The following is a 20,635-nucleotide window of genomic DNA, read 5'->3' on the forward strand; positions in this document are numbered from 1 at the left end:
TCCTGGCTGTAGAGGAAGTACAGCACAGATTCATGAGGTTAATTCCTGGGATGTCCGGACTGTCTTACGCAGAGAGGTTAGAGAGACTGGGCTTGTACACGCTGGAATTAAGGAGATTGAGAGGGGATCTGATTGCAACATATAAGATTATCAAGGGATTGGACAAGATGCAAGAAATATGTTCCAGATGCTCAGAGAGTCCAGTACCAGAGGGCATGGTTTGAGAATAAGGGGTAGATCATTTAGGACAGAGTTAAGGAAAAACTTCTTCCAGAGAGTTGTGGGGGTCTGGAACGCACTGCCTTGGAAGGCAGTGGAGGCCAGTTCTCTGGATGCTTTCAAGAAGGAGCTAGATAGGTATCTTATGGATAGGGGAATCAAGGGATATGGGGACAAAGCAGGAACAGGGTATTGATAGTAGATGATCAGCCATGATCTCAGAATGGCGGTGCAGGCTCGAAGGGCCAAATGGTCTACTTCTGCACCTATTGTCTATCATCTATAACCTGTGAATTTCGACTTTAAGGGACTCCATAAGTGTTACACAAGCTTAGTACACAAGATTGCATAGTATTGTTAATATGCTGGTTAGACTTAATACTGATTAACAATACTGTAGCTAACTGGGCTATTTTCAGGTATTCAGGTAGAGAGCAGCGACAGGAGTTGGTATACATAGTCTATATCAAAATGGATGAGATCATCTGTTCAAAATATCCAAGTTTGCTGATACGAGGCTAGGAGGCAGCCAGAGCTGAGGATGTACATTTAAACTCCACTATTCTACTGTCACTGTTCCCCACAGCCCTTTGAAAATTATGGATTCTGGGGAAAATTTGTATTATGTGTAACATCTTAAAAATAGGGAATTACAAGCACATTGGAGCATTGTGCGCATTGAAAGAATAACATGCAGTAGTCCAGAAAATCTGCTAGTCCAGCACTAAAGATCAGAGATAACATATCAACAGAATTTTACTGTAGAAAGGCTTCAGGATGGGAGAGGCAGGTTAACTGACTGGGCAAGTATATGACAAACAAGGCTGAGAAATAATTAGAGTAAAGCATTTGCCACTCATATTTTCAAATTCTCTTGCAATAAAGTCCTGCTTTACTTATTTATTATTCAGTGAACCATATACAATATCATTAAGGTCCTTCTATACACAGCATCTTTCAATCTTTCATTTAAAACTATAGTCAGTACTTTTCCCTATCAAAGGATACAGTCCTGTGCCAGATAGCAGCCCAGAGTTAAAAGATCAACCATGATATTGCTGAATAGTGGAACTGAAAACCTACACTTAATTCTACAGGTTCCAAGACTTAAACAGTTTTATACTAACTTACCGTTTGTTCAGAAAGGTTAATTCGGACAAGTGTGTTTCCAGAAGCCTTTGCCAAAGCTGCCACCAGGCTTGTCTTTCCAACTCCTGGTGATCCCTCCAGAAGAATTGGCCTGTTTAACTTCAGGGCTCTCAACACTCTCTGAGCGTTCATTGCAGTCGTGCCAGCATTCAATGCATAGTCTTCAAGCGCCAGCTTTTCTCCACCTGTCCCTTCTAGAAACAGTAATACACACCCATTGTTAATAAGTACTCAAGCTATTATTTACTGATTTACTCATTAGTAAATGTTTTCAGCAAAAATAAAGGCTGGTTAGCTAAATTATATTTTAATAGAAACCTTTTCATTAATAAGACACGTTTCAGTAAGGTAGGACTAATATATATTTTTTCAACATTAAGGAATTTCCAAAAAACAGATCTTACTGCAGCTGTACTATGAAAGATAATAATAAAATTAGAATTAGTATCAACCGCACAAGCTGAACACAACAAATGCCAACAATCTTGGGAATGGGAAAAAGGCACTTCTACTTTTTAAAAATATCTTCCAATACGTCTTTGAATGCTCTATACAACCTACTAATATTTAAAGCTACCTTTTACTATACTCACAAAATGCTGATAGAACACAGCAGGCCAGGCAGCATCTATAGGGAGAAGCGCTGTCGACGTTTCGGGCCAAGAGTTGGAAGGGTCTCCGCCCGAAACGTGGACAGTGCTTCTCCCTATAGATGCTGCCTGGCTTGCTGTGTTCCACCAGCATTTTGTGTGTGTTGTTGTTTGAATTTCCAGCATCTGCAGATTTCATCGTGTTTGCTTTTACTATACTGCCAGCTGCCTACAGTAACGACAAGGAAATGGTCAAACTATCATAGCAGTCAGTCAGTCAGTCTGGGGGAAAAAAGGACTAAGTAGAGGATAACACAGAATTTCTGGAGTACTGGCAACCATTATATTCCTAGAATTGTGCAAAATTCCTACCACATTCATACCAGGGATTAAGCTGACTTTGCAAATGGCAAATCATACAAGAACACAATCACTTTTTCCACTTCCGGTGTCTGAAAACACTGCCTCAGAATATTGGAACATAAAACTATGCACTGGCATCAAACAATACACATGCCATAATTATCAGGACATCAATTTTAATCATTTGTCCAACACAAGTTAGAAAAGAATAATTCTAAAGAATACACAACTGATCTAAGGTACATGCACATACTTTGCAGAAACTGGACGTGGCTGAGATAATGGTTAAAAACGCACAAGGAACCCCAGGGTTTTTTTTTTATATATAAAGAGTAGGCATGGAGTGTAACGGAGTAGAAGACAATTCTGGATACCAGTAGTCAATTTCAATGCACTCCTGGGCCCAAACCACACCAGGGACAAGGGACATGTGTTATAACATATGGACTGACAGAAGCAGCAAGATTAAAACCAAAAAAGATGCAAAATGACCTGATCAAGATATTTAAAATCATGGACAGTAGATATAAATTTTCTCTCACTGAAACTACAGAACACAGAATGAAGGTGATTAACAGAAAAAAAAACTATCAAAGATAGAGATATTTATTTTTGAAGTAATTATCAGAAAAATAGAATAGCCTAGGTCTTTCCAATTTAACACTAATCACATGCTCACCTATGGGAATGTAAAAAGGATGAATTCCAAAGTAGTGTTCAGTCCATAAAATTTTCCTCTTCCTTTTCTCATCATAACTGTTCAGCATACTCTTCATATGTTTTTTCAAATGTGTGATCACAGACAGCTTTTTAAAAAGAAATTCCAAGCATGCTTTGCGAGCAGCCAGTGTAGCTTCAGGAGAACAAACTGTAGACCCTGGAAGGAAATTATGTCAAAAAGGATTAAATATCTACTCTTGAGAACAATCTGGTAATCCACTGTCAGGAGAACAAAGATCTGTAGGTTGACTAAATATGCAATGGATTCAGTTCTGGAAAACTTTACTCCAAGAGATTGAGAACCAACACCATCCTCCCCCACCCCCATTCCCTGATTAAACACACACCTGATCCAATGCCATCAATACAAATGAGACAGGCAGCATGTATGAATGCAGTGACAGGATCAAGATTAAATGTAGCTCTATCATCCAAATCCACATCGGAAGTCACTCTCTCAGTTGTAACATTCATGAAGTTGACCCAAGACAGAATATCACGAATACTCAATACACATCGACGACCAAACTCTTGATTTTTTAGCCAGTCAATGAAATCCAAAATGAGTTCAGCAATATCTTTGCCTAAAATGCACAGAAAATTCAGTTAGCTCATTTTCCTTGCTTAATTATTCTATCCATACCTGGAATAGCTGGACTGCTAGTAGTCTATTTCACATACAGTAACATTATTACCTTCAAACAACATGAGAGCCATTTGAAAACAAGTTGTGTTGGAAATGAGTCATAATTTGAAGTGGTGAGTGAGATATTGCTGTAAGTTGGGGAGCCATCGACAAGAAGAAGACTCATCAGGAGTAAGTTGTATTTGAGGCAATTAAAGGAAGTGAGAATCGAGCAGGGCAGCTATTGTTGGAGTGGCCAATGTTAAGAGTAGGAGGCAATGGCTCAAAAAATCTGGGTGAGAATAGGCTTGGTCAAACACAGGTGGAGGTTCTAATTAAGTTTTTTTTCCTCTGTCTATTAGCATATTTATAGTGTGCTGAGAATGTTTTTTGTCTGAGATGTCGGAACTCTGGGAGACCTCAAGATAATTACATCTACAAGGAATACATCAAGCTGCAGCAACTTAGAGACTGGAGCTGCAGCTTGATGACCTTCCACTCACACAGGAGAATGAGGTGACTGACAGGAGCCACAGAGATGGAGTCACCCCTGCGTTGCAGGAGGCAGGTACTTGGGTTTACTGCTAAGAGAGGGAAAGGGAATAGGCAGCCAAGGCATTGTATCCCTGTGGTCATTGCTGTCAGTAATACAACCGTAAGATATAGGAACAGAATTGGGTCATTTGGCCCATTGAGTCTGCTCCACTATTTCTTCATGGCTAATCCAAATTTCCTTTTAGCCCCAATCTCCTACCTTCTCCCCATATCTCTTCATGCTCTGACCAATCAAGAATCAACCTTTGCCTTAAATATACATTAAGATTTATAAAGTGGTACAATAAGTATACCGCTTTAGATGCTGTTGAGGAGGAAGATCTAGCGGGGAAGTAGTAGCAACTGGGTCTCTGGCACTCAGTCTGGCTCTGTGGCTCAGGAGAGAAGCAGTAGTGAAGAGATTCCATAGTTAGAGGAGTAGACGAGATTCTGTGCACATAAAAAGACAACCAGATGGTATTTTGCTTTCCAAGTGCCAGGGTCAAGGATTTCTTAGAGCAGGTCCATAGCAATCTAAAGTGGGAAAAAGTGAGCATCCAGAATTTGTGGTATATATTGGTACCAATGACATAGGTAGGATATAAGGCAAGATCTTGAAGGGAGAATATAGGGAGTTAGGTAGAGAGATAAAAAGCAAGACCTCCAGGGTAGTACTCGCTAGATTGCTGCGTGTACCACACAACAGTGAGGGCAAGAATAGGATGATCTGGCAGAATAATGTATTGCTGAGAAATTGGTGCAGGGGATGGTGGGGTGAGTTGCAGAGTAATGTGGAGGCAAAATCAAAAAGGGTTATGAAAACAGGACTGAAGGTGTTATTTTGGAATACACAGTATATGAAATCAGTTAGATGATTTTGTACCACAATGATTGGCAGGTATGATGCTGTGGGTACAACTGAATCATGGTTAAAAGACTATAGTTGGGAGTTTAACATTCAAGGATACACATTGTATTGAAAGGACAGGCAGGAAGGCAGAGGAAGTGGTGTGGCTCTGTTGGAAAAATATGAAATCAATTCCTTAGAAAGGGGTGACACAAGATCAGAAGATGTAGAATCCTTGTGGGTGGAGTTAAGAAACTGCAAGGGTAAAAAGACTCTAATGGAAGTTATATAAATTCCTCCGAACTGTAGGCAGGACATGGAATACAAACTTCAACTTGAGATAGAAAAGGCATGTAAAAAAGGCAGTTATGATAGTGATGGGGAATTTCAATATGCAGGTAGATTGGGGAAAAACAGGTTGATGCTGGATCTGAAGAGAGAGGATTTGTAGAATATCCAAGAGATGGCTTTTTAGAGTAGTTTTTTGTTGAGCCCACTAAGGAAAAGACAATCCTGGATTGTGTGTTGTGTAATGAACCAGATCTGATTAGGGAGCTTAAGTTAAAGAAAACCTTAGGAGGCAGTGATCATAATATGATAAAAGTTACACTGCAGTTTGAGAGGGAGAAGATAAAGTCAGATGTATCAGTACAACAGTGGAGTAAAGGGAATTACAGAGGCATAAGAGAGGAGCTGGCCAACACTGGTTAAAAAGAGCAATATCAGGGATGACAGCAGAACAGCAATGGCTGGAGTTTCTGAAAGTAATTCGGAAGCACAGGATAGATACATCACAAAGATGAACTAGTATTCTAAAGGGAGGATCAGGCAATCGTGGCTGACAAAGGAAGTCAAAAACAGCATAAAAGCAAAGGACAGGACATACAGTACAGAAAAATTCTGTGGGAAGTTAGGGGATTGGGAAGCTTTTAAAAACAAAACAGAAGGCAACTAAAAAAGCCATAAGATGAGAAAAAATGAAATATGAAGGAAAGCTAGTCAATAATATCCAAGAGGATATCAAAAGTCTTTTTTCAGATATATAAAGGGTAAAAGAGGCAAAAGTGGAGATTGCACTGGAGAGGGAGCAATGGAGGACAAAGAAACAGCAGATGTACTTAAATATTTTGTGACAGTCTTCATTGTGAAATATATTAGCAGCATGCCAGAAATTTGAGTCTGTGAGGGGGTTTGAAGTTAGTTAATTTACTTTTACTAAGTAGAAGGTGTTTGGGAATCTGAAAGATCTGTAGGTAGACAAGTTACCTGGACCAGATGGACTAGACCCCAAGGTTCTCCAAGTGGTAGTTGAGGAGATTGTGGAGGCATTCATAATGATCATTCAATTATCACTAGATTCTGGCATGGCTCCAGAGGACTGGAAAATTGCAAATGTCACTACATTATTCAAGAAGGAAGGGAGACAGAAGACAGGAACTTATAGATCAGTAAGCCTGACCTCAGTAGTTGGGAAGATGTTGGAGATGATGAGGCCTCAGGGTACTTAGAAGCGCATGATAAAATAGGCATGGTTTTGTGAAGGGGAAATCTTGCTTGATAAATCTGTTTGAAGAAAGAGCAGGCAAGATAGACAGTCAGTTGATGGTGTTGATTTGGATTTTTAGAAGGCCTCTGACAAGGTGAGCACATTAGGTTGCTTAACAAGATAAGAGTCCATGGTATTGCAGCAAAGATACCAGCATGGATAGAAAGTTGGCTGATAAGCAGGAGGCAAGGATTGGGAATATAGGGGGCCCTTTCTGATTGGCTACCAGTGACAAGTGGTGTTCTGCAGGGTTTGGTGTTGAGACAGCTTCCTTTCACATTAAACGTCTATGATTTGTTGACTTTGTGACTAAGTCTACAGACAATACAAAGATAAGTGGAGGGGCAGATAGTGTTGAAGAAGCAGAGAATCTGCAGAAGGATTCTCACTTGTGCAGGGTTTCCTAAAGGTTAACCTGCAGGTTGAATCGATGGTAAGGAAGGCAAATGCAATGTTGGCATTCATTTCAAGAGGACTAGAATATAAAAACAAGAATGTAATGCTGAGGCTTTATACGGCTTTGATTGGTCAGGCTACACTTAGAATATTCTTAGCAGCTTTCAGCCGCTTTTCTAAGAAATGATACGCTGGCATTGGAGAGGATCCAGAGGAGGTTCATGAGAATGATTCTGGCAATGAAAAGGTTAACAATTGAGTTGTGTTTCATGGCAGTGGGCTTGTACTCACTGCAGTTTAGAATATGGGAAGGCCTAGATGCGGTGGATGCAGGGTGGATATTTCCTCTGGTAGGTAAGTCTAGGACTAGAGAGCACAGCTGCAGAATAGGGGAACGTCCATTTAGAATAGAGACAAGGAGGATAGAGGTTAGTGAATGTATAGAATTCATTGCCACAGGTAGCTGCGGATGCCAAGTCACTGAGTACACTTAAAGCAATGGTTCCTCATTAGCCAAGGTGTCAAAGGTTATGAGGAGAAGAAAGGAGAATGGTCTTATGGTGTTCCCAACAATATTCTTAAACTCATCAAGAAAGATTTCCACAGCTTCAAAAAAAATTCTAACAAAATACAAAGCAGCAGACTATCCCCACCTTTATTATCTTCTCCATCTAAAGAAAGCTTGGGACACAGGTTATGTTGAATAATCTCCATCAAATCATCACGGCTATTGCATGGTGGGCACCAGATCTCAGTAAATCTGTTCCTCAAAGCTGGTGAAAGCTGATGATTAAAGTAAAAAAAAAAAGCAGAGGAGGAAGAGCGTTAAGCCATGGTAAATTCAGTTACCACTGGAGTAACAGAGCACATCATGAAAAGACATTATAGAAACTACACAAACCACTCATAACAACATCCAAGAAATTACAATTCACAAAAGTGATTGAACACATCCAAATATGTTCTTGTCAGGAAAAAAGCACAGAAGTTCATTACTAGACATTGTAAATTTGTAATCCCTCTACAAGTGAGACCAAGCATCATGAATCTAAGAAGTTACCTTCTGCAAGAAATGGTTTTTATAAATTACTCAACAGCAAACCCAAGCATATTAAGGAATAACAAAATAGAAAATTCAAAATAACAGGCTGTGATGAAACTAAATTTTTGGCAATTATAACAGACAAGCTAGATTGGCCATTTTGTTTCTATGCAGTTGAGTGAGGCAAATATAAGCAAACAGAGAAGCAAATGGGTTTTTATCCAACTATTTATGAACGTGATGATTGTGATTGCATTGAATCCCTCTCAACACCACCCTCCTGCTTTCTCTTGGTAACATTTGATGTCCTGATCAATCAATAACCTATCAACCTCCACCTGAAGTATATCCAATGACTTCATCTCCAGAGCCATCTGCGGCCATGAATTCCACAGCTTCACCTCTCTCTGTCTAAAGAAATTCCTCCTCATCTCTGTTCCAAATGGATGTACCTCTATTCTATATCTGTTACCTCAGGACTTAAGACTACCCCAGTATAAGGAAACATCTTCTCCACATCCACTTTATCTAAGTCTCTGAATATACAATGGGTTTCAATGAGATCCCTCCCCTCATCCTGCTAAAATTCACAAGCACAGGCCTGGAACCATAAACTCTCCTCACATATTAACGCTTTCATTCCCGAAATCAATCTCATCAACCTTTCCTGAACCCTCTCCAATGTGAGAATATCTTTTCTACATTAAGGGGCCCCAAAATTGCTCACATTACTCATTGTTGGGTATAACGTAGTTCAAGACACCCAAAGCATCAAAATCAACTCAAGATCTTAACTTGTGCTGATGTTTCCTTATACTGGCCTGTAGAATAGCCTGCAATAATTAAGTTCACACGCATTGCAATTATTGTTCTCGAATTGTACACTCACCTCTTTCTTACCAAAATCACCACCAGGATTCATAGTTGCAAGAATCCTAAATTTGTTTCCACCAGTTACAAGCTCCACTTGATCATCTTCCCCACTTCCCTTTTCTGCAAGCAAAAGTGTCTGTTCAGCTTCCAGGACGCTGCACAACAAATTTGCACGTCAGTGAACAACAAAATGCAACAATGACACACATATCCTCACTCCTATACTTTGCAACCAAATATTAATGCTTAAATTTGATTATCACCTCACCTATTCAGTCTTTCCAAAACAGAGTCATCTGCCAAAGAGATTTCATCCATCAGAAACATGTCATCTTCCTTCATGGCAAGTACAAGAGGACCATCATGCCACTCAAAAAGCTTGCTGGGGTTGTCGCCATCCTAACAGTAAAAAAATACATTTTTCTGAAATAAGGATTATTTAGAGTACAGCACAGAACAGACCCTTGTGGCCAGTAACTCACCAGTTCAACCCCAGCCAAATCACAGGACAACTTACACTGACCAATTAACCCACTTAACAGTACATCTTTGGACTGTGGATGGAAACCAAAGCACCCAGAGGAAACTCGTGCATTCCATGAGGAGGAAATTCAAACTCCTCTCAGAAGACGCCATGACTGAACTCCAAACTCTTTGACATCATGAGCTGTAATAGTGTTGTGCTAACCACTACACTTTTGTGGCGCCGACGGCAGGTAAAGGGTCACTACCAACATTGCCGGCCTATTTATGTAGCCTGTGGTAATAAGCTTTCATTAATCTATCAGGGTGTAAAAACACATTAGTCATTAATCTAGCACTTAGCACAACACGAGAGGTAAAGTACCAAGCAGGCTTCTCAGTATCTAATCACTTTACTTTCCCCTTTTCCTCCTTCTTTACAGCATCATGAAGGTAAAAATTAGTTTTTCAGAAAGATCAATCATATTAGAAATGCACTGAGGTTCACTACTTCCTTCAGAGAGACATCACCATTGAATAGGCCTATAAGTATGTATTGCCCAGCCCTAATTGCTCTTGAACTACAATAATTTCAAACAGCAGTTGAGATAACCACACTGTTGAGAAACAGGAGTAGGAACTCAAAGTAAAGATGTCAGATTTCTAATCTTTGAAGGCAAGTAAACTAGATGGATGTTTAATGGAAATATGATCACCACTACATATAAAAGGACGGTCTGAATTTTTAATTGCCAAACAAATTCCTGAGCAACTGAACAAAATACAAATCAGATCACTAGTTTGGGTACATACAATACTAATCCACTAGCTACACTGCTGTTTTTTTTTGTTTATTCAATAAAGGAAAGTCTTAAAGTTGCTGCTATCAAAAGAGTTTCAAATCAGTACAAGTTTTATTGCTTTAAACAGAATACAAAGATTTTTCTCCCTCCCCTCAACCTACACTTTTTGAGAGATTAATTTATATTTAATGTCAAAGATGGGCTGTTATCAGAGCACATTAGGAAAAACCACAAGAACTGCTGAACACCAAATGAGGAAAAAAATGCACTCAACAGCCACTTTAGGTACACCTGTCATTAATGCAAATATATAATCAGCCAATCACGAGGCAGCAACTTAATGTATAAAAGCATCCAGACATAGTCAAGAGGTTCAGTTGTTGTTCAGACCAAATATCAGATAGCATTTCTTCCCAATTCTAAGTGACTTTGACCACGGAATGATTGTTGATGCTGGACAGAGTGGTTTGAGTATTTCAGAAACTGATGACCTCCTGGGATTTTCACATCAAGATAAAAACAAGCAGCATCCACTGAGCAGCAGTTTTATGGGTGAAAAGGCTTCATCAAAGAGAGAGGCTAGAGGAGATTGGCCAGAATAATTTCAAGCTGACAGGAAGATGGCAGTAACTCAAATAACCACACACTACCACAGTGGTGTGCAGAAGAGCATCTCTGAACACTCAAGAGGTGAACCTTGAAGTGGATGGTCTATAGCAGCAGAAGACCACACCAGGTTCCACTAGTGTACCTAATAATGTGGTCACTGAGTGCATTTTGTCTTTGTAATTACAATTCTTGGGCTGGGCTAAAAAAAAACAACCCTCGGAGGTATCATATGACAGGTTGCATTCAAGTAAACTCAGAAGTTTGTGAAACTGAGGGATTTAATTGGCAAGTTCAAACTGACAAAGGGATTTAAGAATTTGATAAACTATTTCTTCTGTGGGATGGAATGGCTCCAGCAGAAACAGATACAGCTTTAAACTTGAGCTAAGAAATTAAAGACACATTAGAAAACACACTTATACACAAAAGATCAAACTCCTTACATAATAAAGGAAGAGGGTGAGAGCCAGTTTGATTGTGCTCCATGTTCATTTAAAAGGGCTCAGATCACAAGTACATCTGTGCATGAGCAATTTGGTACACACTCACTCGTTCCAATTCATTTCCAATTTGAAATGATGGCATCTTTTGATGCTTTTTGTTTTTGTTCTGATTGACTTTTATTTCCCTCCTTTTCATAATCTATTCTATTAATGACAGGAATAAAAGAAAAACACTGACTCCGTGCTGTAACAGAAACACAGAAAACCTACAGTACAATGCAGGCCCTTCAGCCCACAAAGTTGTGCCGAACATGTTCCGACCTTAGGAATTAGTAGGCTTACCCATAGCCCTCTATTATTCCAAGCTCCATGTACCTATCCAAAAGTCTCTTCAAACACCCTATTGTATCTGCCTCCACCATCGTTGCTGGCAGCCCATTCCACACACTCACCACTCTGAGTAAAAACTTACCCAACATCTCTTCTGTACCTACTCCCCAGCACCTTAAACCTGTGTCTGTCCTCTTGCAGCAACTATTTCAGCCCTGGGAAAAAGTCTCTGACTATCCACACGATCAATGCCTCTCATCATCTTATAATGTTGAGCACTTAAGCAAAAACAATTGTAAATGATAATTCCTTCTGTACTCCTTTGAGAGCTAATGTGCCTTTGCTTCCAACTCCTATTTCATGGGTCCCAGAATAGCCAATAAGGCCAAGGAACTACAGACGTTCCCACAAACAGGGCAAGAAATACATGAAAAGAATGCAGGCAGATTACTCCATTCCTTCCATAACTTACCCAGCTCTTAGCTATAAGTGAATGCATGGCTGATGAAGGAAGCAGATGAATACGTCTAATGATATGCTGGACAATCCTATACTGCTCTGCTTCTATCATTTCCTTCTATCCAGTTTGAAAAAGAATCCAGGTTACAAGCATACAGCAAGTTTGCAAATGTCTTTTATTGAAAAAACTGTTGTGCCTTTTGGCGAGAGTTAGTTAGTTATCCAAACCAGGATAACCAAATCTCTCAGACAGTGGCACCTGGAAATCGTTATGTTATCAGTTTTCATTAAGCAAACTTGCTCGAATTCTAAGTGTGCTCAGTCTTGAAATGTGGTGTTCAATAGGTGAAAATAGAAACTTTTCAAATAACTGATTGTATTGCAGATTTATAAAAAATTGATTTATAGCATGAACAATTATCAGTTGTACAAACCATTAATTACTGTCCATGCTGCTAAGCATGCACAATGATATCAATTTCAAATGATTTCTCCCCCTTCACTACATTGCCATTTCAAATCTAACGATCAGGTTTGTGAACACTTGAGCCAATTAAAGACTCCGAATTGCAGATCAAACAATACTTACATTTTCACCAGAAGTATGTCTGACAGGCCTGAGACCCCCAAGGAAGTCTGATGTCTCTAAGTGTAGATGACAGTTTACTGTATGCAGCTTCTGATTGAACAAGGCAGCAAACATCTGACAGATTGTCGTCTTACCACACCTACACAAAAGCAAAAGAACATCCTACATTCCACGATACCATCAGTCGAGAGAAAATCATTCAAAGCACGGTGTAATGAGACTACAGACTTAGTCAAATAACATTCCTGCAAACACAAGAGACTCTGCAGATGCTGGAAATCCAGAGTAACACATACAAATGCTGGGGGAACTCAGCTGGTCAGGCAGTATCTATGGAGAGGAATAGTGTCAACATTTTGGATCGAGTCCCGATGAAGGGTTTCAGTCGAAACATTGACTATTCCTCTCCATAGGTGCTGCCTGACCTGCTGGGTTCCTTCAGCATTTTGTGTGACATCCCTGTAAATCAACTTGACAATTTACTACTCTAAATAAATACAAGTTTTTCTAAGCTGCGAGGATAAGTCAGATGTCACCACAAAAAGTTGAAAAATATGAATGATTGTATTAGAAAGGGAAAATTGGGACAAAATGAGAAAGCTGCCGCAACAAAGCAGCAACCATCATCAACAGCCCCCACCACCCAGGCCATGCTCGCTTCTCACTGCTGCAACAGGAAGGAGGCACAGGAGCCTCAGGACCCACACCACTCGATTCAGGAACAGTTACTACCCCCTCAACCATCAGGCTCTTGAAACAGAGAGAATAACCACTCAATTTCATTTGCTCCATTATTGCATTATTCCCACAACCAATGGACTCACTTTCAAGGACTCTTCATCTCATGCTCTCAAAATTCATTGCTTGTTTTTTAATTTTTGTATTTGCAGTTTGTTGTCTTTTGCATATTGGTTGCTGACCCGTCTTTTTCATTGATTCTATTGCGTTTCTTTGTATTTGCTCTGAATGCTCACAAGAAAATGAATCTTGGGGCAGTACATGGTAACATATATGTACTTTGCTAATAAATTTACTTGGAACATTTTGAACTTCAATGTAATTTACAATACAAGCAAAACTGGCAATACAAAAAAAGTGAACTCTACCTAGACAGACTCATCAAATTCTTGGATTTGTATTTCTGGTGCTTGGAAACCACCTTGTCTGTACCGTACTTTGCAAGAGCATCAGTTTGTCTCAACTCTGCCATTCTCTCCGCAGCTCTTAAAACTTCTTTCTTTTCTTATCTTTATCTCGTTCCATTTTGAATCCACCTCTATCATCAACCCTGACAGCATATTTCAGGCCCTAACCACTCATTGTGCCAGCGAAACATCCTCACACCACTATTCTATAAACCACAAGTATTCCTTCCCCGCTTTAGACATCAATGCGGAGTTAAAACTTACACTTTATTTCAAATGAAAGACTTAAAGACTTGCACAGATTCTTTGCTCTGTTCCAAAGTGAACAACCCCAGTTCCTTCCATTTAGACACATTATTAAATTACATTCTTAGAGAACACTGTCTGAAGAAAAACAGTTTAGGTTCTATTAGAAATTATCATACTTCCAGATAAAAGTACTTTCGTAAAATGTCCATGGAGGGAATCCAGAAGTTATCTACCGAAACTTTTCAATTGTTCAAGTAGTCCATGTCAAATAGGTTCTTATTGTCATCACATGATCTACTGTGTGGCAAGGATAGTTTAACGCTTTATAATGCCAGATTAGGGTTCAATTCCTGCCACTCTCTGTAAGTAGTCTGTACATTCTCCGTGACCGTGTGGATTTCCTCCTACATTCCAAAGACGTATGGGTTCAGGTTGGCAAGCTTGTGGGCATGCTATGTTAGCACTGGAAGCATGGTGACACTTGCAGTCTGACCTGAGACTGTATTAATCACTGATGCAATCAACACTATGTTTCAATGTACATCTGGGAAATAACACAATACTTTAATATTTTCTCCTTAATTACAAGTGATCAGTGATTTAGACAACAACCAAAATATGGGTGGGGAAATGACCCAATCTTAAAGTGAACCTTTATTTTTTGATTTTTTTTTTAACTGCAACCTCTAATTCTGAATTCTCCCTCAAAAGGAAGCACCCTTTCCACATCTATTGCATCAAGGTCCCTCAGGAGTCTTGTAAAGCTACTCTGAACCACCTCCAACACATTAATTTCATTCGGAGAACAATTCTGAAGACTCACAATATATTCTCATCAACACCCTTTGTAACTGCAGCATAACCCTCCTACCTTTATATTTATTTCTCCCAGCAATAAAATCACTTTTAGCTTTCCTAATACTCACTATATATGCACACCTGCCTATTGTCAATCATGTCTAATCGTCCCTTTTATTAAGCCACTCTTATTAAGCCATTTCTTATGCCACTCACTTGACCCATCTCTAAACCTTTGTGAAAAATAGATAACAAGACTACAACATAGTTGCCAACCTATCTGTCTCCTCACCAAACATTCAGTGCTTCAACCATACCTTCAGTGCTTTCATACAAGTCAATTACAGTATTTAAATCGAGGCCCCAGCATAAACCTGTGGCACACATCTTATTACACCTTACCAATCAGACAAAAAGTACAATTTAAGGCCACTGTTTCGTGCTTGCCTGCTATTCATTTAGTTGATTAATACAAGAAATCAGAATTATGATTATGCTAAGATTTTAAAGGGCACAGTGACATCAGCACCAGGCTCCGTAGTGAAGGTTCCAGTCACGTTTTCCATCTGTGCCAGGTTGAGTGTTGAGCACGCAACTCCGCCTCATAAAAAAAAACTGCGCATGGGGGGCCACTCACAGAATCTTTCCCTCAAGACAACCACTTGAAAGAAAAGTGGTCGCTGAGTCTCTGTCAGAGCATGGCACACACAACAACAACAAAAAGATTTTAAACGTTTGATTACCCAGTTTCTCCAACAAGGAGCACAGCTTCTCCAAACTGCAAAGCCTGACCCACCAATATTGCAAGTTTCCTCATACCATATGTCCACACAATGTGGTGAAAATTGTCAGGCATAACTGACCTCAGACTTGACCAGTGACCTGTGCATTGGAAAAAATGAAACAAGTTTTAAAATAAATAGCATTTGAAATCTGTTGCTTTGTTCAAATCATGTCTAGCTATAACTATGATAAACTACATGCTGTATTATACAAGTGATATACTTGAAGAGCCATTCAAGAATGTGCAAGTATTTAGAAATGTTCAACCACACAGCAGTGAGATCAGAAACTCATTCGAACCTGTAGGACCTGTAAAATACCCATACTTTTGACTATCATCAAGTTTGCTACAGCAAATAAGTTACTGAACTGGTAAAAACTCAATACATGCAACAGAATTTCAGAAAAATATCTTTTCCACTAATACTCACTCAATTTTTTCTCAAGATTTTCTTTTGAAAATAGAATTTCAGGAACAAGCCTCTTCTTAAATTGTTTTTCAAGAATTTGTCGAATGACAGCAACTTCTTCCTCCTTTCTCACACGGCCAGCCAAGAGCATAAAAGCTGCATAGATGAAATAAATGAAATCCCAATGTGCTGCATTTCTATGACCATAACAGATTTAGAAAATACTATTGCCAAAGGGAGCTTCCCCATCTCCAGAAGCAGTTAGATGCCATCAATACAAACATAATGAATATGAAACTGATCTTTTACTCATTCCTTCACCAATAACACCAAGGATGCTAACTTACGTTGAAGTTTAACAGAATGACTGGAAACATACAAGCAATGATTTTCCCAAAAAAACTGTGAACACCTATCACAGCAGTATATGGAAAGAAAAGGATCCTGAGAGAAAGCCAAATTCAAATCCCCTTGTGTTTGTATTGTAATCATGTTCCATCCAAGTTCAATACACTGGATGACTTGAAAAGAAAGTTAAAAAATCTTACCGTCAGTAGCTATATGCCGAATCCAGTCATAATTTTGTGCTGTTACATCAGATAATCTGTAGCGCTCGGCCCACCTAAACAGCTCTCGCAAAGTAATGAAGCCATGTTTTCCAGCCAAAACATTTGAACCTCTGCGATATGACTGATTAGAGAAATATCCTTATTAAAATACCATAAGTTAGTCATTCCACAAGATGTCATTTACTTTTAGGTTGAAGTCTCCACCACCCCATATTATCTACATCCTCCTTTGAAATATGGATAAAACTCATTTCATTAATAGATTTAAAGTAATTGCTGAAAGTATTTTAAATCATTATTCATTAACACTCAGTGCACCCGTGAAAAATTAATAATTCTGGTTTAAAGAAGGCTGCTTTTTGAAATACCTGCAAATCCAGCATAACTTTAACCAATTTTGCACAGTATGATGGAGGCAAAGAGCATCTCTTGTGAATTATCACTTCTAATTCAGCACTTGGAAGTTCATCAAAATGCAATTCCACAAAACGGTTTCTAAATGCTCTTGACAAAACCTGCAATGCAATTGAAATCAGAAAATATTAAAGTCTTCAAATAATAAAATTCTTAAAATTCTAATCTGAGCCAAGTACAGACTCAAAATACAAGAAAAATTAAGCACATCGGAATTAACAGGTTGCCTCATTCCTGTAAGAATACGCCAACTTAATGCCAAATTTGCTCTGATGAATCTCTGCAAAGGATTGTGTCACCTACCACATATCTTCTTACCCATGTACTTAGTTTACAGGGAAAAGACTCCAGAACATTACTCTGGTTCATCATCCAGTAACTGAGTAATTTACTAAAGCCTGTTTATTATACTAAAAATAAATTATTCTGAATTATATACAAATATATTTACTATATACAAATATATACCAATTACAAGCATTCAAGTCAACTATCTGGGATATTTTCAAAATATATCCTGTTCCTGCACTTTGAACCAATAAATTAGAAAAACAAATCAAAAACAGACCTTTCTACCTCCATATTGTCCAGGAGGGTTCTGAGTTGCAAAAAGCATGAATTTTGGATGTGCTTTTACTACTTCTTGTGTCTCTGCTATAAAGAGCTCACGATTGTCATCAAGTAGTCGATTGAGTGCTTCCAACACTTCAGTTGGGGCCAAATTCAATTCATCAAGAATTATCCAATGGCCTTTTCGCATGGCATTAATAAGCACACCTAAACAGATAAAAATACAAGAGTGGAATTAACTGAGCACAGAATGTCAGAATACAGAGGATAAATATCAGTATGATACTCGTGGCTTGCATGCCAATGCTTTTCGTCTAAAGTCTATGAAATATCATTCAAGTTAAGCAATGGATGTATTTAAAATAGAACACAATTTACAATCTCCAAGAGTGTACAAACCTTCTTTAAATACTAATTTGCCCATGTCGTCAGATGCATAGCAGCCAAGATATTCCTGAATATCTGTGTGTTCATGATTATTGATCCGTACACAATGGTTTCCTGTAGCAGATGCCAACCAGTTAATCAGACTGGTTTTACCAACTGATGTTTCTCCTTGAATAAGCACGGGATGAATTCTTTGAATAAAACAATGTTAATATTACATTACAAACTAAACCAGTTTAGGGCAAATAAAACAAAATAATATTGTCACAATTTAACTAAACATACAGCTTTCTGATCATAAAAGGGAACCCAGCAGGTTCATTTTCAAAGAGAAATCAAAAACAAAAAAATTGAATTTGTGCTAGTATTTGAAGGTCTAAAGTGACAATAAAGGCCAAAAGCAAAACAGAAAACTAGTGATGACAATATTAACCAGAATTTTTTTAAACACATTAATATCTTAAGTTAACTGGCTGGAAGCAGCAGACTGTCTCAGTCAATGATCCAAACAAATAATGTTTAATATGGCATATGACTGTACTTACATACAGTAGCTAAATCAAAGAAAAGGACACAAACTTTTTGGCCCAATGATTCAGGGTTCAAACGAGTTTGTAATCCCAACAATACTAACTGCTGTTGTTTCATTTAGTAGCCGAATAATTAAATATTCTTACCTTGCTGCAACCACTCTCACTAGATCTCTCAAGTTGAGTTTGACAGAGGGTGTAAGAATATATAGCTTATCAATGGCAGGTTCTTTATCTCCTGTTGCAATCCAGTAGCCTTCAATCTGCACAGCTCCTCCTCCTTTTGGTTCAGAGATGGGCTGAAACATTAAGAAAATAGTAGTTGAAAGTTTTCTCCTTTTGCAAATTAAGCATTTCTGATCATTCAGAAATTTAGACTAAGTTGTCTACCCAAAGCAATCATGAACTGGAAAATTAAGTCCAATAATAGTACACAATTTCACAACTATGTAGGGGAAAATGCTTTACCTATCACCACTGAAAGATGTTTGTAATCACTAGATATATCAAGGCTTCCTCACAATTGCTAGTCTATGATTATGTTGTTGGGAGTATTTATCCAGGAACCTAGATTAATTAACCAAATATCAAGTGTTAGTCACACTTTGGGAAAATATATGAGATATTTAATATTTCACTATTTAACAGTTCAGCATTCAAGTGATTGTAAAAACCTAACTAGTGTGTACATTTCAAAGTGAGTATGATATGTGCAAAGCCCATGTTTGTAGCTTATGGAACAGAGTCATGAAGTAGGCAAACAGCACCTCTGTTATTTAAAGATACTGATTTCAGGGAAGAAGAGGCCATACGAGCCAACAATATACAGGTGGCCCCCGTTTTTCAAACGTTCGCTTTATGACAGCTGGCTGTTACGAAAGACCTACATTAGTACCTGTTTTCGCGAACCAAAGAGGACTTCTACTTTTACGAAAAAAGACGCCCGCTTTATATGTGTGTTTACCCTGAGAAAGACTACCATGACCTTGAAGCCTTGGGCAGACAGTTGTGTGCGCGTGCGTGCACGTGCATACGCATGTGCATACGTATGTGTGTACGTGCCAATTTTTTTTCTCCAAATCAATTTTGGCTCGTTGTCTTCCCAATTTTGATAAGTGAAACTACATCCTACATAGAGTATTTCTACCTTATATAGGCTGTATATTTATCATATCATTCCTGCTTTTACTATACATGTTAGTGTTATTTTAGGTTTTATGCGTTATTTGGTATGATTTGGTAGGTTATTTTTTGGGTCTGGGAGCGCTCAAAAAATTTTCCCATCTAAATTAATGGTAATTGCTTCTTTGCTTTATGACATTTCCGCTTACAAATAGTTTCATAGGAATCCTCTACCTTCGTATAGCGGGGGGAACCTGTATTCAGCATTTATTAATAATATGAATTAGAAATGTTTTAAATGTAGTACAAACAACTCCTCAGGGTATTAATTTAATCAATTCCAGATTATATTGTTTGTGAGTAATTTTTAATAAGCATACATTCCCATTACAAGACTGCACATTGCAACTTATTACAAACTATTGATCCGAGATTGCTTCAGAAAGCCAGTGTTACGTCCGTAGCCCCCTCCTTTGTGAGAATCGCAAGATCACTGTTGGGTGGGGTCAAGGGGCCCAGGAAATGAGAGAAGAGATGTGCAGAATGTCTCGTTTCCCCGGCGATGTAAAGCTACGGGACATGGCCATTGTCTCTTGGAGACAAATTTGTGGATTGAGATACTATGCTACGTGAACGCCCTCAGGCAAAGTGGGCTGGTTGAGGGAGAGATTGCATCACCCCCAACCTGATTGACATCTACAACCCTGCGAGTCAGAATAAAAGAAGGGCTGTAGGAACAACCCCTCAGACGCACCAGAAGAAACATTAAGCGATCACGTAACAGCAGGAAGTCATCTGAAGGAGGCCACGTGCGTTCAGTTCCGTTGATGGAACGGGTGGCTGGAACCACGGAAAACAGCTTTTTAGCTAACAACGGGGAAACCTACTCCCCTGACTCAACGGATTGGCATCATAAAACACCTGGGCAAGTTTTAAACCGACTCTCTCTGAAACCCAAAACGCTGCAGCGTGAACGAACTAACAGTGACTGTTACATTTCCATCGGACAATACATTATCCCCTAGACAATGATAGAGCTATTTCTTATTGGTTATTATT

General features: G+C 38.8%; 1 protein-coding gene across 1 annotated transcript in view; it reads right to left on the reverse strand.

Moving 5' to 3' along the window:
- mdn1 (midasin AAA ATPase 1) overlaps window positions 1-20,635 on the reverse strand; it is a 164,187-nt gene that overhangs the window by 113,406 nt on the left and 30,146 nt on the right. The window contains exons 23-36 of the mRNA XM_059982421.1: window positions 18,602-18,753; window positions 17,937-18,115; window positions 17,536-17,744; window positions 16,922-17,068; window positions 16,533-16,674; window positions 16,006-16,140; window positions 15,535-15,673; window positions 12,600-12,738; window positions 9,173-9,303; window positions 8,921-9,059; window positions 7,643-7,772; window positions 3,389-3,625; window positions 3,001-3,198; window positions 1,351-1,562 (exon numbers count right to left, since the gene is read on the reverse strand). Of these exons, the coding sequence (XP_059838404.1) occupies window positions 1,351-1,562; window positions 3,001-3,198; window positions 3,389-3,625; window positions 7,643-7,772; window positions 8,921-9,059; window positions 9,173-9,303; window positions 12,600-12,738; window positions 15,535-15,673; window positions 16,006-16,140; window positions 16,533-16,674; window positions 16,922-17,068; window positions 17,536-17,744; window positions 17,937-18,115; window positions 18,602-18,753 (2,289 nt within the window). The remainder of the gene's footprint in view (window positions 1-1,350; window positions 1,563-3,000; window positions 3,199-3,388; window positions 3,626-7,642; window positions 7,773-8,920; window positions 9,060-9,172; window positions 9,304-12,599; window positions 12,739-15,534; window positions 15,674-16,005; window positions 16,141-16,532; window positions 16,675-16,921; window positions 17,069-17,535; window positions 17,745-17,936; window positions 18,116-18,601; window positions 18,754-20,635) is intronic.

The sequence above is a fragment of the Hypanus sabinus genome, chromosome 10, assembly GCF_030144855.1.
Source record: "Hypanus sabinus isolate sHypSab1 chromosome 10, sHypSab1.hap1, whole genome shotgun sequence".
In the NCBI taxonomy this organism is placed as follows: Eukaryota; Metazoa; Chordata; class Chondrichthyes; order Myliobatiformes; family Dasyatidae; genus Hypanus; species Hypanus sabinus.